At 47.1% G+C, this 17,126-nt stretch overlaps 1 protein-coding gene across 2 annotated transcripts in view; it reads left to right on the forward strand.

Moving 5' to 3' along the window:
* Positions 1–16,526, forward strand: part of MTOR (mechanistic target of rapamycin kinase) — a 115,312-nt gene extending 98,786 nt beyond the window's left edge. For both annotated transcript variants that reach the window (XM_074377433.1, XM_074377434.1), the window contains exons 41-58: positions 554–650; positions 1,265–1,363; positions 1,684–1,806; positions 2,001–2,183; positions 2,578–2,712; positions 2,933–3,107; positions 4,391–4,526; positions 5,145–5,292; positions 5,918–6,040; positions 7,719–7,801; positions 8,804–8,876; positions 9,206–9,280; positions 9,668–9,803; positions 10,470–10,535; positions 12,452–12,532; positions 12,810–12,890; positions 15,174–15,279; positions 15,980–16,526. In XM_074377433.1, the coding sequence (XP_074233534.1) occupies positions 554–650; positions 1,265–1,363; positions 1,684–1,806; positions 2,001–2,183; positions 2,578–2,712; positions 2,933–3,107; positions 4,391–4,526; positions 5,145–5,292; positions 5,918–6,040; positions 7,719–7,801; positions 8,804–8,876; positions 9,206–9,280; positions 9,668–9,803; positions 10,470–10,535; positions 12,452–12,532; positions 12,810–12,890; positions 15,174–15,279; positions 15,980–15,995 (1,936 nt within the window). In that variant the 3' untranslated portion in view covers positions 15,996–16,526. The remainder of the gene's footprint in view (positions 1–553; positions 651–1,264; positions 1,364–1,683; positions 1,807–2,000; positions 2,184–2,577; positions 2,713–2,932; positions 3,108–4,390; positions 4,527–5,144; positions 5,293–5,917; positions 6,041–7,718; positions 7,802–8,803; positions 8,877–9,205; positions 9,281–9,667; positions 9,804–10,469; positions 10,536–12,451; positions 12,533–12,809; positions 12,891–15,173; positions 15,280–15,979) is intronic.
* Positions 16,527–17,126: the final 600 nt, after the last annotated feature.

Below are 17,126 nucleotides of genomic sequence, written 5' to 3' on the forward strand. Positions count from 1 at the left end.
TTCCCTCCCCACTCCAGTGAGTATGTCCTAGCATAGGAGGGAGAAGAAGGCTGCGGACTCTGCATGTGGCTCGTTGTGTAGGAAGCAGAAACCCAGCTGTTTCTCACAGTATCACTGACATCCCTTCAGCTCTTAGAGGCAGTTCTGAGAGGCACAGGCCTGGCAGGCCGGCCGTGGGTGACCAGTCCTCCTGCATTTGGGTCTCTGCACCGGCTAAGTGCCAGGCTTCCGGGTTGCCGCTGTGCAGTCAGCGGCTCTTTACACACTTGCAGGTTACCCAGGGGCTCATCTGTTAGCTTTATGAGCTCTACCACGGCGACCCCCGGGATGATCTGGAATGAAATAGTCACTCACTTGGGATGACCCTCCTGCATTCAGTCGAGCACTGCCAGCCTCACCACCGCCTGCTCCCAAGTGCTCCCACCACCAAACACATCGGAGAGCCACTGATTTGGGACCCTGCCTGTTCTCTTCTCAAGAGTCTCAAAGATGAAAAAATAGACAAAAGCTGATGAATTGAATTTTCTGTGACTTCCTCATTTTTCTTTTCCAGAGTCCTCACCTTATGGTTTGATTACGGTCACTGGCCGGATGTAAATGAAGCCTTAGTGGAAGGGGTGAAAGCAATCCAGATTGACACTTGGTTACAGGTGAGGGTGGGCCAGGTCTCGTCCTCTGTCTCCTCTTGGAGTCAGGCCCTGCTGGGTGCAGCAAGGCAGCACGTGCTGTGCCGCGGCCCCAAGGTCAGGACTCCAGATTTTCTTCAGTTCCTTTCAGAGAACTGAAGGGAATGAACTGCTTCCAAGCCCAACAGCATCTACCAAACAAGTCACAGGGGCTGTTTGTTGGGGGTGGGTGTAGCTCAAGTGGTGAGTGCATGCTTAGCGTGCACAGGAACCTGGGTTCAGTCCCCAGTACCTCCTCTAAAAGTAAATTAGCCTAAACAAGAAGTTCATACTGTGCAGCACAGGGAACTATACTCAGTATCTTGTAGTAACTTACGGTGAAGAAGAATATGAAAACAAATATGTGTATGTTCTTATAGGACTGAAGCACTGTGCTGCACACCAGAAACTGACACATTATAAACTGACTATACGTCAATAAAAATATATTTTAAAAATAAAATTAAATTTAAAAAAATAAATAAGCCTAATTACCTCCCCACAAAAAACAAAAAACAAGAGCTATTTTGTTGCTCAGAAGAATAACTGGAGTCGTCTCCATGTCTCACGCTACATACTGTGTCTTTTCTGAATGTCAGGTTATACCTCAGCTCATTGCAAGAATCGATACGCCAAGGCCCTTGGTGGGACGTCTCATTCACCAGCTTCTCACAGACATTGGTCGGTACCACCCCCAGGTACGTGGAGACCCTGTGCAGTTTCTCATCTCACGGCTGGCCCTTTGGTTTGGCGGTCAGCCCTTCCTAAAGCTGCTCTAGAGACATGAGGGCCCCTGGGAGCGGCAGCCTGTCCTGCCCCAGGGGGGTCTGCCCAGCTGGTGGGCCAGGGACCCAGGGGCCTTCTCAAAAAGAAGGATTCCTCCCTGGGGTCATGTAGCCCCTGCCTGGTAGACTCAAATGAGTGTCAGTGTCACACTCCTCATTTCTCTTGGCATCCTCCCAAAGTGAGTGTCAGGCTCCTTTCATGTTTGCAAGTGGTCCTTCTGTGCTTACTTCAGGCCCTCATCTACCCCCTGACCGTGGCTTCCAAGTCCACCACCACAGCCCGTCACAACGCAGCCAATAAGATTCTGAAGAACATGTGTGAGCACAGTAACACCTTGGTGCAGCAGGCCATGATGGTGAGTCGGGGCCAGGGCGGGGCTCCTTGCCTCCAGTCCCCGAGCAGAGGCCCAGAGTGAGAGTGTTCTCCTTGCTCCTGGCAGGGCTGTGTGCTCCCTCTGGCTGCCAGAAAGAGTACCTCCTGCTTCTCCAACACGGGCCTTTCTGAGTTTAGCTTATCCTGGGGCTTCCCTCCATCCCCCTTCTGATGCAGGTGAGCGAGGAGCTGATCCGAGTGGCCATCCTCTGGCACGAGATGTGGCACGAAGGCCTGGAGGAAGCGTCTCGGCTGTACTTCGGGGAGAGGAACGTGAAGGGCATGTTCGAGGTGCTGGAGCCCCTGCACGCCATGATGGAGCGGGGGCCCCAGACTCTGAAGGAGACGTCCTTCAACCAGGTAAGGGCAGCACCCCAAAGCCTCCTGCAGACTCCTTCCCCCCCAGCCTTTCTACTGACTAGAATAAAACGCATTCTGACGGAGGTCAGAGGATATAAAACACCAGAAATGTAATCTTCATTCAGCTACAAGAACCCTCCTAAAATTATAACTGGAAAACCACAAGATTCCTCACCAGGTCCTCTCATCTCCCTTCAACCCTGCTTTCCCTAAGAAGCCATCCTGAGGTTTGAGCTTCAAGGTTGGGATGCTGGAGAGCTTTCCTTGCTAAGCCATCCGCCCCGGTGCCTTCCAGCCAGGGTGCGCTCCTGAGGAGTTCTGTCTGCTTGGAGATTGAGCCGTGGGGCTTCGTCGACACAAGTGACAACTTGCAAATCTCTGCATTCCCTCCCAGGCGTATGGTCGAGATTTAATGGAGGCCCAGGAGTGGTGCAGGAAGTACATGAAGTCAGGGAACGTAAAGGACCTCACCCAGGCCTGGGATCTCTACTACCATGTGTTCAGACGCATCTCTAAGCAGCTGCCTCAGGTAGGATCTTGAGGTTCTGGGAGGGTTAACTGTCCTCACAGTCCTTTCTGTTTCACTATCTGTGAACAGTCTAACACTAATGCCCAAGCACATGGTTGCGCTCCTACCTGGAGACTTTGGGACAAGTCATCGCTCTTAGCAATCCACTGAAGAATACTTAGATGGCATGTGAATTCCTCCCTGGAGGCAGAAGACTAACCCCTGCGGTAATTGTTCACAGCTCACGTCCTTAGAGCTGCAGTACGTGTCCCCAAAGCTTCTGATGTGCCGGGACCTTGAACTGGCTGTGCCAGGAACGTATGACCCCAACCAGCCCATCATCCGCATTCAGTCCATCGCACCTTCTTTGCAAGTCATCACATCCAAGCAGAGACCCCGGAAGTTGACACTTATGGGTAAGGATCACTGTCCGCTTCACCCCCTGCGTCTCCCTCGCACCCTGGCTGAACCCCTCCCCTCTTCTGAAACTGCTGCTTGCTATCCACACCAGTAACCTTTCGTATGTGCTCCATCTCCTGTGTATTGAGAGAAGAGTAGAGGACAAGTGCATTTCTCCTTATTACATCTTCCCTGGGACTCCTGCTTTATTCAAATAGCTGGACTTATTTAAGTGAAGCATAGTGGTCCTGCACAAGAACAGGCGGGAGGGAATTACCTCGCTTGCAATGTGGAGAGCTGGTCACGGTGGGCAGCTGTGGGAGAACTGCTGAGGCCGGCAAAGAGACATCGGACGCAAGCACGGAAGGTGACAGGCTGCATCGAAGGAAGGGCTTCCGGGCTCTTGAATAATCTTGTTTATTCTCACATTCCCTCTTTGTGGAAAATGGCTGGGTAAAATGAACAACTGAAGTAGAAATGAATTCTAACGATGAGGAGTGTTGCATACTAGGATAGTTTCAGGAGGCCTGAGTGCTCTGATGGCTCGCTGAGGTCTCTCGCCCTCAGCAATGCTTATGTTTCTTAAATGCAGTGACTATTCACCAGCACCAGTGAATGGCGGTCCACGGGCGGCTGTCTCTCCATGGGCTGGCATCTTCTAACATTAAAACATGGTCAGGTTTTGACAGTGTTTAATTAAAAAGACTTTAATGAAGGAACTGTTTCCGGAGGGGTGAGCTGAGTTAAGAGAGCCAGTAGTGTGAACCTTTCAAGACCTGAGAGGGCAAGGAGCCATTGGGGACTGTAACCTGGAGAGAGAGTCCGTCCCCTAGAAGCTGTAGCCCAGACAGAGGGAGGTAGCGACTTCTAGAACCGTAGCCTGGCAAATACCCTAACCTCTCCCTTGTCCCTCCCTCTGACCTCCTGCCAGTGTCCCCATTGGCCACACCCACCAGGGAGCCCAAGGGATGTGGTCTCTAGAGGTCAGGCTTCTCAGGTCAGAGCAAGAGAGAGAAGGGCAGAGAGCGGGTTGGGGAGGGGAACGTGTACAGTGACCATCTTTGTGCAGAACCAGCTTTTTAAATGTTTTCTTTGTTTTTAATTTGAATGCCGTCTCATTGAAGGACCGTCAAAAGAAGGGCCATTCTTTTCTTCCCTTCTAGGGAGTGCTTTGTGGGGGAGGTGTGACTGGGTAAGGTACATGTCTGTCGACTCTTGTGAATATGGTGGTGGTCCACCAGCTAACAGAATTGAGACCTTCTGACCTCTGACTGCCCCCCCCCAACCCCATTCCTTACAGGCAGCAACGGGCACGAGTTTGTTTTCCTCCTGAAGGGCCACGAAGACCTGCGGCAGGACGAACGAGTCATGCAGCTCTTCGGCCTGGTCAACACCCTTCTGGCCAACGACCCAACGTCTCTTCGTAAAAACCTCAGGTATTCAGGATGTCGTGCTGATTTAAGAAATCCTCTGGTTATTTCTTACACCTCTTCCAGGCAGCCATGTACCTTTACTAAATAAATTATAAAATTATGTACCTGACAGGAAATCATCAACAGCCAAGGTACCAAACACAAAGAGAAAAATTCTCCATGTTTTTAGAGCACTCTTAATAACCTCCAAAGGATTCAGAAAGGAACAATTAGTGGCCATTAGACTGAAGGTTCCACAAATGTGATGTGTTCTACCCTATAGTGAGGGAAGACGACCTAGCCAAGCCCTTCCTGGCCCCAGTCTTCGCTTACTCCTCTTTCTATTAAGAACACGAATATTACGTGGGGAGGTTATTTTAGGCTTAGAAATAATCACGAGATTGTTCCCCCAAAGCAGTGAGTTTGTTCGACACGTTGGGAAGGTTGATGGTGCCCTCATACCATCGGCTCCCTGACCCTATGTGATGCTTTATCCTTACCCTGTGGGAAAGGTCCCTCATTACACACCTCACAACAGCCCTGTGCAGGTGGGTTCGTTAAAACCAGTGCACACGTACCATGAGTGGGTCCGAGGTCTGCTCTGCTTTCTGTACAATGACACTGCTTTCCTGTGGGTGCCAGTATCCAGAGATATGCTGTCATTCCCTTATCAACCAACTCGGGGCTCATCGGCTGGGTTCCCCACTGTGACACGCTGCACGCCCTCATCCGGGACTACCGGGAGAAAAAGAAGATCCTTCTCAACATTGAGCATCGCATCATGCTGCGGGTATGTGATGTGCTGCCAGGCCCAGCCCTTTACTGTCCCGGGGGCAAAGCTCACAAGTCAGGGACTCCGTGCACAGCTGCGTCTCTGGCTCTCCTGTACGTGCCCATCGTTGACAGATCTGTTAGAGGGAATTAGCTATAGACAGAGGTTTTAACAATGCAAGTCCTAAAGCAAGTAACCTTTTCTGAGAAACAGAAGGACACTAAAGCCCAGAAATTAGGCTTTCATCGCCCTCCGTGAGACTGGGTAGTAGCGTTTATCAGGCAACATGTATCTGCTGAATGCCTGCCGTATACAGAGCGCTGGCCGTTTGGGGAAATAATGTTTAGTAGACGTGTAAGTTATAAGAACTAGAATTGTTTGTTCCCAAGATTCTGAACCCTCCAGCCCGCTCACTCACACCAGCAGGCCTGCACTGAGGCGAGGCCCAGTGTTTGCCCTCGTGCCTCAGCCCTCCCCGTGGTCAGCGGGTTAGTGTGGCCGCTGCTCTTCCTCATTTCCCTCCCTCTGGCGGTGGTGGTGGAACTAGAGCCCAGCTCTGCCCGGCCCCCAGCGCCTTGCTTCTTCCTGGGTTGAAGCTGCTTGTCTCGGGCTGCGCTCTCAGAATGCTTGTGTCCTGATGCAGATGGCTCCGGACTACGACCACCTGACCCTGATGCAGAAGGTCGAGGTGTTCGAGCACGCCGTCAACAACACAGCCGGGGACGACCTGGCCAAGCTGCTGTGGCTGAAAAGCCCCAGCTCCGAGGTACGGCGCCCCGGCCCTTGGCACACCCACTCTTGTCAGGAGTGGCTTTCTTGTTTGTTTGCGTGCATCTTTGTGTGATTAGCTGTGCATTGTGTGCCGTCTTTTATAACAGAAACGAAATGGGTGAGCCATGGAACTCAGCAGAAGTAGTTTAACTTTCTCCCGTTACTTACCATAGTATTTGAGTGATTTATATATTAAGGTTGTTAAATCTTTTTCATATATACTATAAGTTTTCTATTTATCTTTTTTTTTTTCCTTTTTTTTGGTGCTGGGCGGTGGTGGTTAGGTTTATTTATTTTTTCATTTATAATGGAGTTACCGAGACTCGAACCCAGCACCTCATGCATGCTAATTAAGTGTGCACTCCACCACTGAGCTATAGCCTCCCCCTCCTGTTTATTTGGTTTTTAAATTTTGTTAATACTATGTTTCTTGGTTTGAAATTTTTGTTTTGTTTTTGGTGTACAACATTTTTTTTCCTGATCAAATAACAAAATTACTAAATCTTTAAAAATCCATACATTGTTTGCCTGGAGTAATAATGTTTGACTATATCATGTAAATGGTAAATGGTTAAATCGAATTCTTAATTAGCAACACACAAAATTGTCTTTAGTCTTCATATTAATTTTACAAATAGTTCTGATGTCCTTATTACTTGCATTTTCAAATGAATAATCAGCTAAACATTACTTAGTAGTTCCTTATAAAGTCTTACCCAGTCTAAGCCTATAATAACACTGGAACCTGATCATCTACGTTTTTAATTGAGTTTTCCTTGTAAGCCCCAATAAATTTCTCCTGAATTTCAGTCAGTTACATAAGTATCACCACATTTGTACAATTCAGGCCTTTTGGTGTACAACATTTTTAAATGTTAGAAGTTAAAAGGTTTTTAATCCTTTTCTTTAAAATTTCTACCTTTGGCTTATATCTAGAAAGGCTCTCTCCACCTCAAGATTACATCTTTTTACATATATTTTCTTGTACTAATTGTAAGATTTGTTTTTACTTTTAAATTCTTAACCCAATTTGGAATTTAAGGTTAGGGTATAAATTTTATTTTTTTAAGATGATTAGCCAATGTCACAGTATTACCCAATCCATCCTTTCCCCACTGTTTAAAAGAGTCCATTTTTATTATGTACTGAATTTTTATATGCCCTTGGATTTCTTTTTATAACTATATTTCATTGACCTTTCTGCCTGTTGCTTCTCGAGTACCATACTGTTAATACTGGTCTTTTCTCATTGGCTATTTTCACATTTTTTTTTCCAGGTAAATTTTGGGATCATTTTGTCAAGTTCTCCTAAAAACGTGCCACTGAATTTTTATTGAAAATATATTTAAAAAGAAAATACATTAAATATATTAAATAATCTGGGAGGATATTACATCTTTTCACTCTTAAGTGGATATCCTTAGACAGATATTGTCATTTACTCAAGTCTTTATATTTCTAAGGAAACTTTATTTAAAATATTCATCTAAGTTCTGCTCTTTTCTAATTAAGCCAATTCTGAGCATAATTTATTATTTTTGTAATTATGAATGGGAGTTTTGTTCCATTGTATGTTCTAACTGGTTATTGATGGACTGTAAGCAAACAGCCAAATGGGGTATAATTATGATGAAACCAGTGAAAGTTCGATCATGTGTGCTTCTGTGTTCTAGGTGTGGTTTGATCGAAGAACCAATTATACCCGTTCTTTAGCAGTCATGTCCATGGTTGGGTATATTTTGGGCCTGGGCGATAGGTGAGTGAATTTGTTTCTTTCAGTCTTCTTTCTCCCTTGTAGTTTTCTTGAATGCTTTCATTTTGTTTTCCAGTGAGACTTATGACCACTTGGTAAATGTTTGTATTTTGTACTTTAGGCGTCTTTTGCAGCATCAGCCTAGTCCCCTATTTATATCCATGCCAACAGAATAGCATATCAGACTAAAGAGAATAAAAACCATAGTTCAAGGGTTCTACTTTCTCCATAGGTTGGTTTAACGTATTAGAAGCCATTTTAAATCCAGTTGATGTTATTGATTCAGTAAACATTTATCAATCACCACTATGCTAAGATAAGTAATCACTGTAATTAAAACCAACCAAAGTAGATTCTTCCAATACTTCTGCATAATAAATTTCATCCAAATGTTCTGACTGAAAAAGTGGTTTAGGAATGTTCAGAATTTTTTTTTTAAATGCAACTAGTATTCTGATGTCTACTGTTTTTCTCCTAGGGCTGTGTCTCATGCAATTTTTTGAGTAAAAACAAAAAAGTTATCCCACAAAAGTAATAAATTCTTATTTTAAAAAAAATTAGTAGAATGCCTGTTGACAAAAATCAGGTGATCCAACCTGGACTGACTCAGGGGCTCAGGGAGTGGGTTCTAAGAAGTAAAGATGGAGCCTCGTGACCCTGAGATGCCAGCACTGCCAGAAACCATTTATGCTGTGACCGAAGGCCTCAGGAAGTTTGCCGTGGTATCATGGGACAGCTTGTGGCTCACACAGATACATTCTCGTTTGAGGCCTAGAGCAGGAAACTTTTTCTCCAAAGGTCCAGTTAATAAATATTTTAGGCTTTGCTGGCCATTCGATATCTGTCACAACTATTTTATTTACAAAGCAGGGGGCTGGGGGGCATGGTTAATCTGGCCTGAGCGCTGTGCGTTGCCAGCCCAGGGCCCAGAGTATCACAGACCTGATCCTCTGTTCATCTGCGCTGCTCTCTTGACCCTCCTGGTCTCTCTTCTGTTCCTCAAAGGCACCCCTCCAATCTGATGCTGGACCGGCTGAGCGGGAAGATCCTGCACATTGACTTTGGGGACTGCTTTGAGGTGAACCCACATTCTAGAACACCACATAAAGCTCACCTTCCCAGATGACTGCTTTCCCCTCTGACTGTTTAGGCAGACTTAAGCCCAAAATGCAATATCTCACTCCTGTGTCACCACTGAGGTGACAGAGAATCAATCTAGCAAATGAAACCCATGCTTTCTGATACTACGAGTGGACCCAAAAATCAAAACCCTTAGTGGCAGAGGCCACGGTGTATACACCTTCTCTGAGTGGAGGAATCCCTCCTCCTTCACACAGCCTGTATCTAGCTTCAGCTAAAGAACGCAGTCTAACCGGTGGACTTAGTTTTTTTCTTTATTACCCTTAGGTTGCTATGACCAGAGAGAAATTCCCAGAGAAGATTCCATTTAGACTAACGAGAATGCTGACCAATGCTATGGAGGTGAGTGGATCTTGGAAACGAGCTGCTTTAGGAGGGGGCCCGTACAGTTACCGCCCTCCATGAGGACAGGCTGCCTCTTTAGGTCTCCAGTTCTTCAGATGCCCAGGTTATTCTGTAGTCGTTTCCAGGCATTTTCCATTGTGTTAGAAATGGTCAGTCTTTAAAAGTCTTAACCATTCTTTACGTCAGACCATGTTTCATATGAATCACAGTTCTGACCTGACCCTTTGCTCCAAAGACATTCCCAGCCTGATACGTCGGTAACAGCCTCTGTCTTCTTCCTAAGTGGGGGTGACACACCCCCTTGACTGTCTGACTTTTGGCTGTAAGGCCTTCAAAGGCCAGTGCCAGTGACTTCTGTGGGGCGTGGCTCTGGCCCTTCTGCAGGTCACCGGTCTGGACGGCAACTACAGAATCACGTGCCACACGGTGATGGAAGTGCTTCGGGAGCACAAGGACAGTGTCATGGCCGTGCTGGAAGCCTTTGTCTATGACCCCTTGCTCAACTGGAGGCTGATGGACAGTGAGTGCGAGCAAGTGCTGGGGAACTGGAGCCCGCAGCCCCCCAAATTAGGGCTGTCTGACACGCCACGTTTCACTGACCTGCCCCCCTCAGCTGGAGCCTGAGGCACGTCACTGAGCGGCTGCATTACATTTCCACAAAGCAGCGCCGGTGGCTGGAGATGAATTTCAAGTGTTTTTATTAACTAAGACAGAACACTGCAATCATCAAGTTAGATGCTAATTAAAATATTTTTTAGGATAAATTAAGTACTCTAGTGATTTTCGTTTGGGTTTCATTTTAAGTAGCAGGATGGAATTTTGGTAGGAGATGCAGACAGTTTGATTTGTGTCAGCGATATCACAGGCTGCTCTTTTTTCCTGTCCCTTTAGAAGAAGTTTACTAAGAAGAGGCGTCTGATCCAATGTGATCATCAGACTTTCACCTTGTTGTCTGGTTTACGTTGTCTAAATTCAGCTTGACCATATACAGTGCCCCTCAGGATTGAATACCTGTGCTAACACCCACCCGTTTACCCCCGAACAGTACGAGTCTTTGGTTCTCTCTTAAGGGTTATAGCTTTGGGGGAAATTATATTTTTACAATTATAAGAAAATATATCAACCAAGTCTCTTTCAAGTCAAAGTCAGAAGCACTTTTTAATCCTCCCTTTATTTCTTCCCCTAGCAAATACCAAAGGCAACAAGCGATCTCGAACAAGGACAGATTCCTACTCTGCTGGCCAGTCAGTAGGTGGGTACGTCCCAGGAGGGACTGCAGACTCTGCCCCTTCTTGTCCAGACTGTTTCGAGAATAGGGTGAACTTCATTATTGCTATTAGGAGGCTTGCTTTAAAGTGGTAACAGATCCTGAGTATGAAGGAGAGAAACATGTTTTCCAGGAGTTCGTAACAGTGACAGTTTTGCAGAGATTCTATCCTCCTTTAATTTCAAAAAACCTGATCTAGAAATATTTACTGAGCACCAAGCACCTAATATATGTTTTTTATTTAATGCCTCTCAGGATGGAGTGGGTACCTAAAGCTCAGACATTTTGATCCAACTATCCAGTCTTAATCTGTCTATAAAAGCACAGTTAAAAGTACGTCTGAACATTAGTCAACATGTAGCACGCTCTTTAATGGTGTCTGGATCAGGGTAATTACTGGCTCTGTTACCTTGTTGCTAACGCTATGTTAGTAGCTCAGAAATGGGAAGACGGAAACAGCAGAAGTGTTGCTGCCAGAGGAGGCAGGAAACCATAGGAAACATTGTTTCCAAGAATGTGGTCCCAGCCGGGTTCCAAGAAGATAATGCTCTTCCAAGAACCAGAGCAGGTTTTGTGTATTAAATGCTCTCAGGGGTCTTAGAGTAAAGCTGTTCAGCTTTATTTACCCTTCCCCTCGTGCCCTTCCCCCAGCCATGCCCTTTGACCCCCACATCTAACAACATCCTACATGGTTCCTGCTTTGGAAAATACTGTGGGAGTTTAAAAAAAAAAAGTAAAATATTCTCTACAAGTACTTATGGAGCTAGTTAGTTAGCTGAGCCAAATGATGCTTTAGAGGTGCAAAAAGAATGTGACACACCGAGAATGCCCTGAAGGGGCCCAGAACCCCATGTGGAATTGACCAAAGACCATATGGAACAGTAAGAGGACAGCCCACTGCACACGCACTTGAGTACCGTGTGGTTCGGCGGGGACAGAGGGTGGTGGGACTTAGAGAAAGGGGTTAGCACTCTGAGCTGCAGTGGTTAAGGGAGCTTTTGGGTTGGTGACTTTTTAGCTGGGCCTGACTGGATGGGTGGAATCTGGAGAGGTACAAAGGAAATGGGTGGTCTGGGCAGGAAATAGGGATCCTGGGTGAGTGTCATCTCTGAGTAGCGTGGACTCTGCCCTGGCCACTGTGACAGGACTTAGGAATACCTGAACCACCCACAGTGTGTGCAGATGACCGGCCCCACCCGCAGTGCGTGTTACGTACAGGTTCAGCTCTCCGGGTCTGCCTCATTACCACATTTTTGGGTGACTCCCACGTGCTGCCTGTGACGTGCAGAGGGGAGTTAGGACAGTCTGTTCTGGTGGCACCAGATGGTGGTGGACCTGGCTGTTTTTATGTGGCTTAATAGTTAAGTTCCAGGAAGTCATTAATAAAAGTATTACTATCACTAGCATCATCGTGAAGGCCTGTGGTGTACAGGGGCATGTGTAAATAGCTCCATCATTCTGATCCTAGACTCTTCTGAAGGTGACAGCCAGGGAAGGGTCACCTAAAGCCTGTGGACTTGTTCTCTCCAGAACTGATGTATAAAGCTCCTCCAAGGAATAATACTTCCATCTTGTGTGTGACCCACTGAAAGCTAGTTTCCTTTATGTTACTACCAGGTTTTGCCAAACAAACACGTTTTCTTACCAGATCTTTGACTCATGATTCTGTTCTGTGTGTCAGAACATTTTATTAATGCTGTTTGTTTACAAATTCCTGCTTGACAGAATTAAAAACTTTTCAGTTCATGACGAGTGATGCAACACTTCCTCTCTCCTCTCCCCTTGGAGATGGGTGGAGCCAGTGTTAAAGGGAATACAGCCCATGAAGAATGAGAGCTAATGCCTTGGAACAGGCTTGGTGTTTGAATTTTCTGCTCCTTGATTTTATTTTTTCCTCCCAGAAATTTTGGACGGTGTGGAACTTGGGGAACCAGCCCATAAGAAAACGGGGACCACAGTGCCAGAATCTATTCATTCTTTCAGTAAGTCCAACCTCTGAGGACTCGCACCCGTGAGTAGGTCATTAGGAAGACAGCAGCTGGGTGGACCGTGAGGGGGGTCAGTCAGAGGAAGCAACAAAACCGCCTTTGAGCAGGAGAAGTTCTGTGAACTTCTCATTATATTCTGAGGACAAAGATAGACAAAGAGGAAGAATTACTCAACATTTACAAAAATGAATATTTGAGAAAAACAGAGGCGTCCATTGAACCTGCTGTGATGGTCCAGGCTTACTGTTATTTCTGCTTTTGTGTGTTCCAGTTGGAGACGGTTTGGTGAAACCAGAGGCCCTAAATAAGAAAGCTATTCAGATTATTAACAGGGTTCGAGATAAGCTCACTGGTGAGTGTGTGTATGTGTTTACTTAAAAGGAGCATGAAATCTGAGCGGCTTCTCTCTCCTTGAGTGGGGGGTCAGCCCAGCGTCCAGTGGTGTTGGTGCCAAAACTCCCTGGGCTGCCAACTAGCATATCTCTGAGGCCGTCAAATAAAGACCCTCTCTGATTCTCTTTCTAATCCAATGATCAATAAATGTCCTTTAAATAATGCCGTTAATCTCGTTTTAACAATGGTAAGTAAAGTTCTGTTGGGTCCAAAGTCATGTAAATTCAAGAAAAAAATTACATCAACATGGCTTGGTATTAGAGCAAATATGACCGCTTGGTTCATCTCCCATCTCTACTCAGGTAGCTGTGATGGAGTGAGGAGCAGGGATGCGGAGAAATGTATACTTCTGAACAGGAAACATGTCACATTGACCAGGCGGCATGACATGGGGGTGGAAGTCAGGGAAGCCACAGACCCCCTCTCCACCGCTTCTTTTGTGACCCCCAGCCCTCTGTCTCTTCGTCTGGGAGATGACAGGGACGCCTCCCTCAGAAGGCAGGATCAAGTGAGCTGTGGGGGGCCCAGCACTGAGCATTAACTAGGGCCTGACATGGCAGCTTTGTCATCAAGGCAGGTTGGTTTATTGGGTGCCTGCAAGTGCTTGGTGCTGAAGAAACAGTGTTGGTAAAAACAGACAGGTTCCCTGCCTTTATGGGGCTTAGTATTTAAAGGGAGTACTGTCGTAACTAAAGAGAGAGACTGGAGCTCTGATGCCAGTAGGGGAGTTTAGGTTCAGGAATTCAGGTAAAGCTTCTCTAAGCAAACTACCTATGAGCTAAAATCTGAAGGAATTAATAGGGCAGATTGTTCTAGGTAAAGGAAACAGCCTGTGCAAAGGCCCTGTGGTAAGAGGGAGTATAGCAAGAAACAAGGTCAGAAAGCAGGCTGGTCTTAATTGCCCCAGAGAGAGCAAGGCGGGAGGAGCACAGTGCCCTGAGGGCCGGGGCCAGGTCATGCCGGATCTTACGTGTTTATCCTGTCTTATGGGCAGTGGGAAACCACCGAAGGGTTTTCAGTGGAGTGGGGAGCAGGGAGGAGGGCCTGGCTCTGGCTGCGTGTGGAGAATTGGGGGTGGGGGTGGGGGGAGCCGCTGCCACCATCATCTGTGCTGGACAGTTGACTAGACAGGGGTGGCAGCAGAGATGGATGCAAGAGATCTTTAGGAGATAAAATCCAAAGGGCATGAGGTGTGGGGAGGGATCAGGATGCCCCAAGTCACTGGGGACCTTCTGAGAGCTGTGGTTGGCCTGACAGCCAGGCTAGAGCAACTGAAGAGAATGGAGCGAGAAGCAGTGGAATGGAGACAAGTTCCCAAACTCAACAAGTGTGCTTTGCAGGGAGGAGAGAGGGTGTAGCTGCAGGGGCAGAGTCCTATGAGAGCCTTTTTCTCTTCAGTAAGAGAGTGCAACGTGTTTACCAAAAAGTGAGAACGTGAGAGGGAGAGTTTGCAGACACGAGTGAGAGGCAGGATGGTCGACATTGTAAGGCTCTTAAGAAAGCAGGAGGCAGTGGGGTCAAAGTGCAGCTGAACTTGGCCTTAAACGGGAGGGGGGACAGCTCTTGGGTCCACCAGAAGGAAGAAGAGAGAGCCTGTGTTGAACAAATCAGCACCTCAAACACCGCCCGACACGCAGGGATCCAAACTTGTGTGTTTAGTGAGTCAGTTAACCTGTAAAGGGAGAGGTGAGGGCATCTGGTGAGGATGAGAAGCCAGAGGAGTGGTCTGGACATTAGAGGAGAGGAGAGGCCTGGAAATGGCCCTTGTGGAGATGGGCAGGCACATTGCCAAAGCAGCAGCATAAGCCGGCCAGGCAGCACGGGGTGCCTGTGTGAGGTGGGAGACTGTGAACACATGATGAAAGCAAGCTGCCTGGAACGGCTCAAAGTGGAGGCTAGTAGGATTGACGGGCAGGGTTCCTGACAACTTGCCCGACTAAGGATGATTCTGGAATAGAAGAAGGAATCTTTATAACTCCATCGGCCGGATCTCTGCCACTCCTGAACTCAGCCGACCGGGATTTTACCCTCTTTGAACCAAGTCCGTGTTAAAAGGAAACTGGGAAACTGCTGTTTACTCAAGTCACATGGAGGAGAATTTAAAATCCAGCTGTCGTGTAGCTTTCATATTCACATATGAGGCGGAACAGATTTGGGCTGCGTAGACAGGAAGCCAAATGGGGGACAAGGAGGGAGCTGATAACCAGGTGCCAATTGGATGCTTTTGTTTCTCATGTCCTAGGTCGGGACTTCTCTCACGATGAAACCTTGGATGTCCCAACACAAGTTGAGCTGCTGATCAAACAAGCAACATCCCATGAAAACCTCTGCCAGTGCTACATCGGCTGGTGAGCGGCCTGTCAAAGAATCTGTTCAAATAAGCAGTCGGGACCCCTCCCTGTGCCACCCTGTGCCCCCCTGTGCCCCAAACCCAGAGTTGCAAAAAAAGATTTGAGGGAGGGTATCCATAAAGGGAAATCATGTTTCAAATCTCTTTAAAAGTTTGTATTCCCTGTGTGTGCTTTTTGTTCCAAAAAGGGGAAACTAGAGAAATATGGATATGTATTTGGAAGGCAGACACCAAAACAAATCAAAATTACATTTAAAAATGGTTTAGAAGAACAGGTGAGGCCCGCTTATCTGAGGGGGAGGTGTTCCTTTTGGACTTTTACTGTCAATTCAGAGATAACAGGAAGGGCAAAGGAAGAGAAGCCAGCGCAGTGACAGAAAGAAGGAGATGAAAAGACAAATTTATCATCGGGGATCGTAACCTCGAGGACCACTCCGGGGTCTGCTTTGATTAATTGCCTGAGGCATGCTTGAAGGGAGAAACTTGAGAGCCAGGGCCGTGGGGATGTGTCCTTCTGGGACCGCAGCAGGCATCAGCCTTGACTGGAAATGAGGAGTGTGTCCTGCTCAGTTAGCTGGGGGAGAGCTCAGGGAATGCGCCAGGGGTTGTCAGACCTTGGTCTTTCTGTTTTCAGTATACCGGTGTAAAGCTTTGAAGAAACCCGTTATTAAAGTATTCCTTTTCCTTTGTCTTCTTAGGTGTCCTTTCTGGTAACCGGAGGCCCAGACATGCCCACAGTATTTCTCTCGAGGCTTTTGTCCTCTGGTACACGCTTCCACTAAACTGAAACCATGGTCAGAAAGTTCAGCTCTGTTAATTATTTTGAAATGTAAATGAAAAGAACTACTGTATATTAAAAGTTGGTTTGAACCAACTTTCTAGCTGCTGTTGAAGAATATATTGTCAGAAACACAAGGCTTGATTTGGTTCCCAGGACGGTAAACACAGTAATACTACAGAAATCAAGCCATTGATTTGGGGGAACAGAAGATCCATAACTTTAGAAATACGGGTTTTGACTGAACTCACAGAAGAACTCATAAGCATCTGCTGACAGAAGGGCCTAGGCGATCCTCTCAACGTTGACACAGCAAACATAGCGCAGTCAGGAAGCCTCAGGTCATGGAGGACGCGAACCAGGATTCGGGACTACAAAGAAGCTGGGGAAGCTGGCTTCATCGCCTTCACCCATCTCATTACCTCACTGGTCCACGGACAGCAACAACAGCCTTTGCGAGCCGGGCCGAAATGGATGGGAGAGGTCTGTCCACTGCCTCACCCGCGCCGCTGCGACTACACACTTCAGTCCAAGAGCCCAGCCGCTGGGAGGGGGGGGTTTCTTCAGCTGGCCGGGCGGCCGCGGCTGAGCAGGTGCACAGAGGGGATCACAGCGCGGGGCAAGGCCCACGCTGGCCTTCGCCGGCACGGCTCTGGGATGCTTTCAGTGAGGTCTGATCGCTCTGTGTTTAGAGCCAGGGCTTGGAATTCGGGAATGGTGTCTTGGAGGTGCTGACACAGAGAGGAAAAATCTAGTACATGTTGGAAATTAGAAGCAAAAGAAGTATTAACTAAGTGCGCAAAGTATAAAGTGTAGCCATGTCTAGACACCATGTTGTATCTGAAAAATTTCTGTGCCAATAAATGACATCAGAATTTTAAAACCACGTATATGAGTGGCTTTTTATTGATAGTTATTAGTCAATTCATAAAAGAAGCAGTTATTCCTTCAACATTGACCAGTCACTAACACTGCACACTAGGGACCACGCACGACAAGGACCCACACAACGCGTCCCCGTCCTCAGGGTGTTCACAGGCCAGACCAGGTGGCGGCAGCACTGTGCA

Source organism: Camelus bactrianus, chromosome 13 (genome assembly GCF_048773025.1).
Source record: "Camelus bactrianus isolate YW-2024 breed Bactrian camel chromosome 13, ASM4877302v1, whole genome shotgun sequence".
Taxonomy (NCBI): Eukaryota; Metazoa; Chordata; class Mammalia; order Artiodactyla; family Camelidae; genus Camelus; species Camelus bactrianus.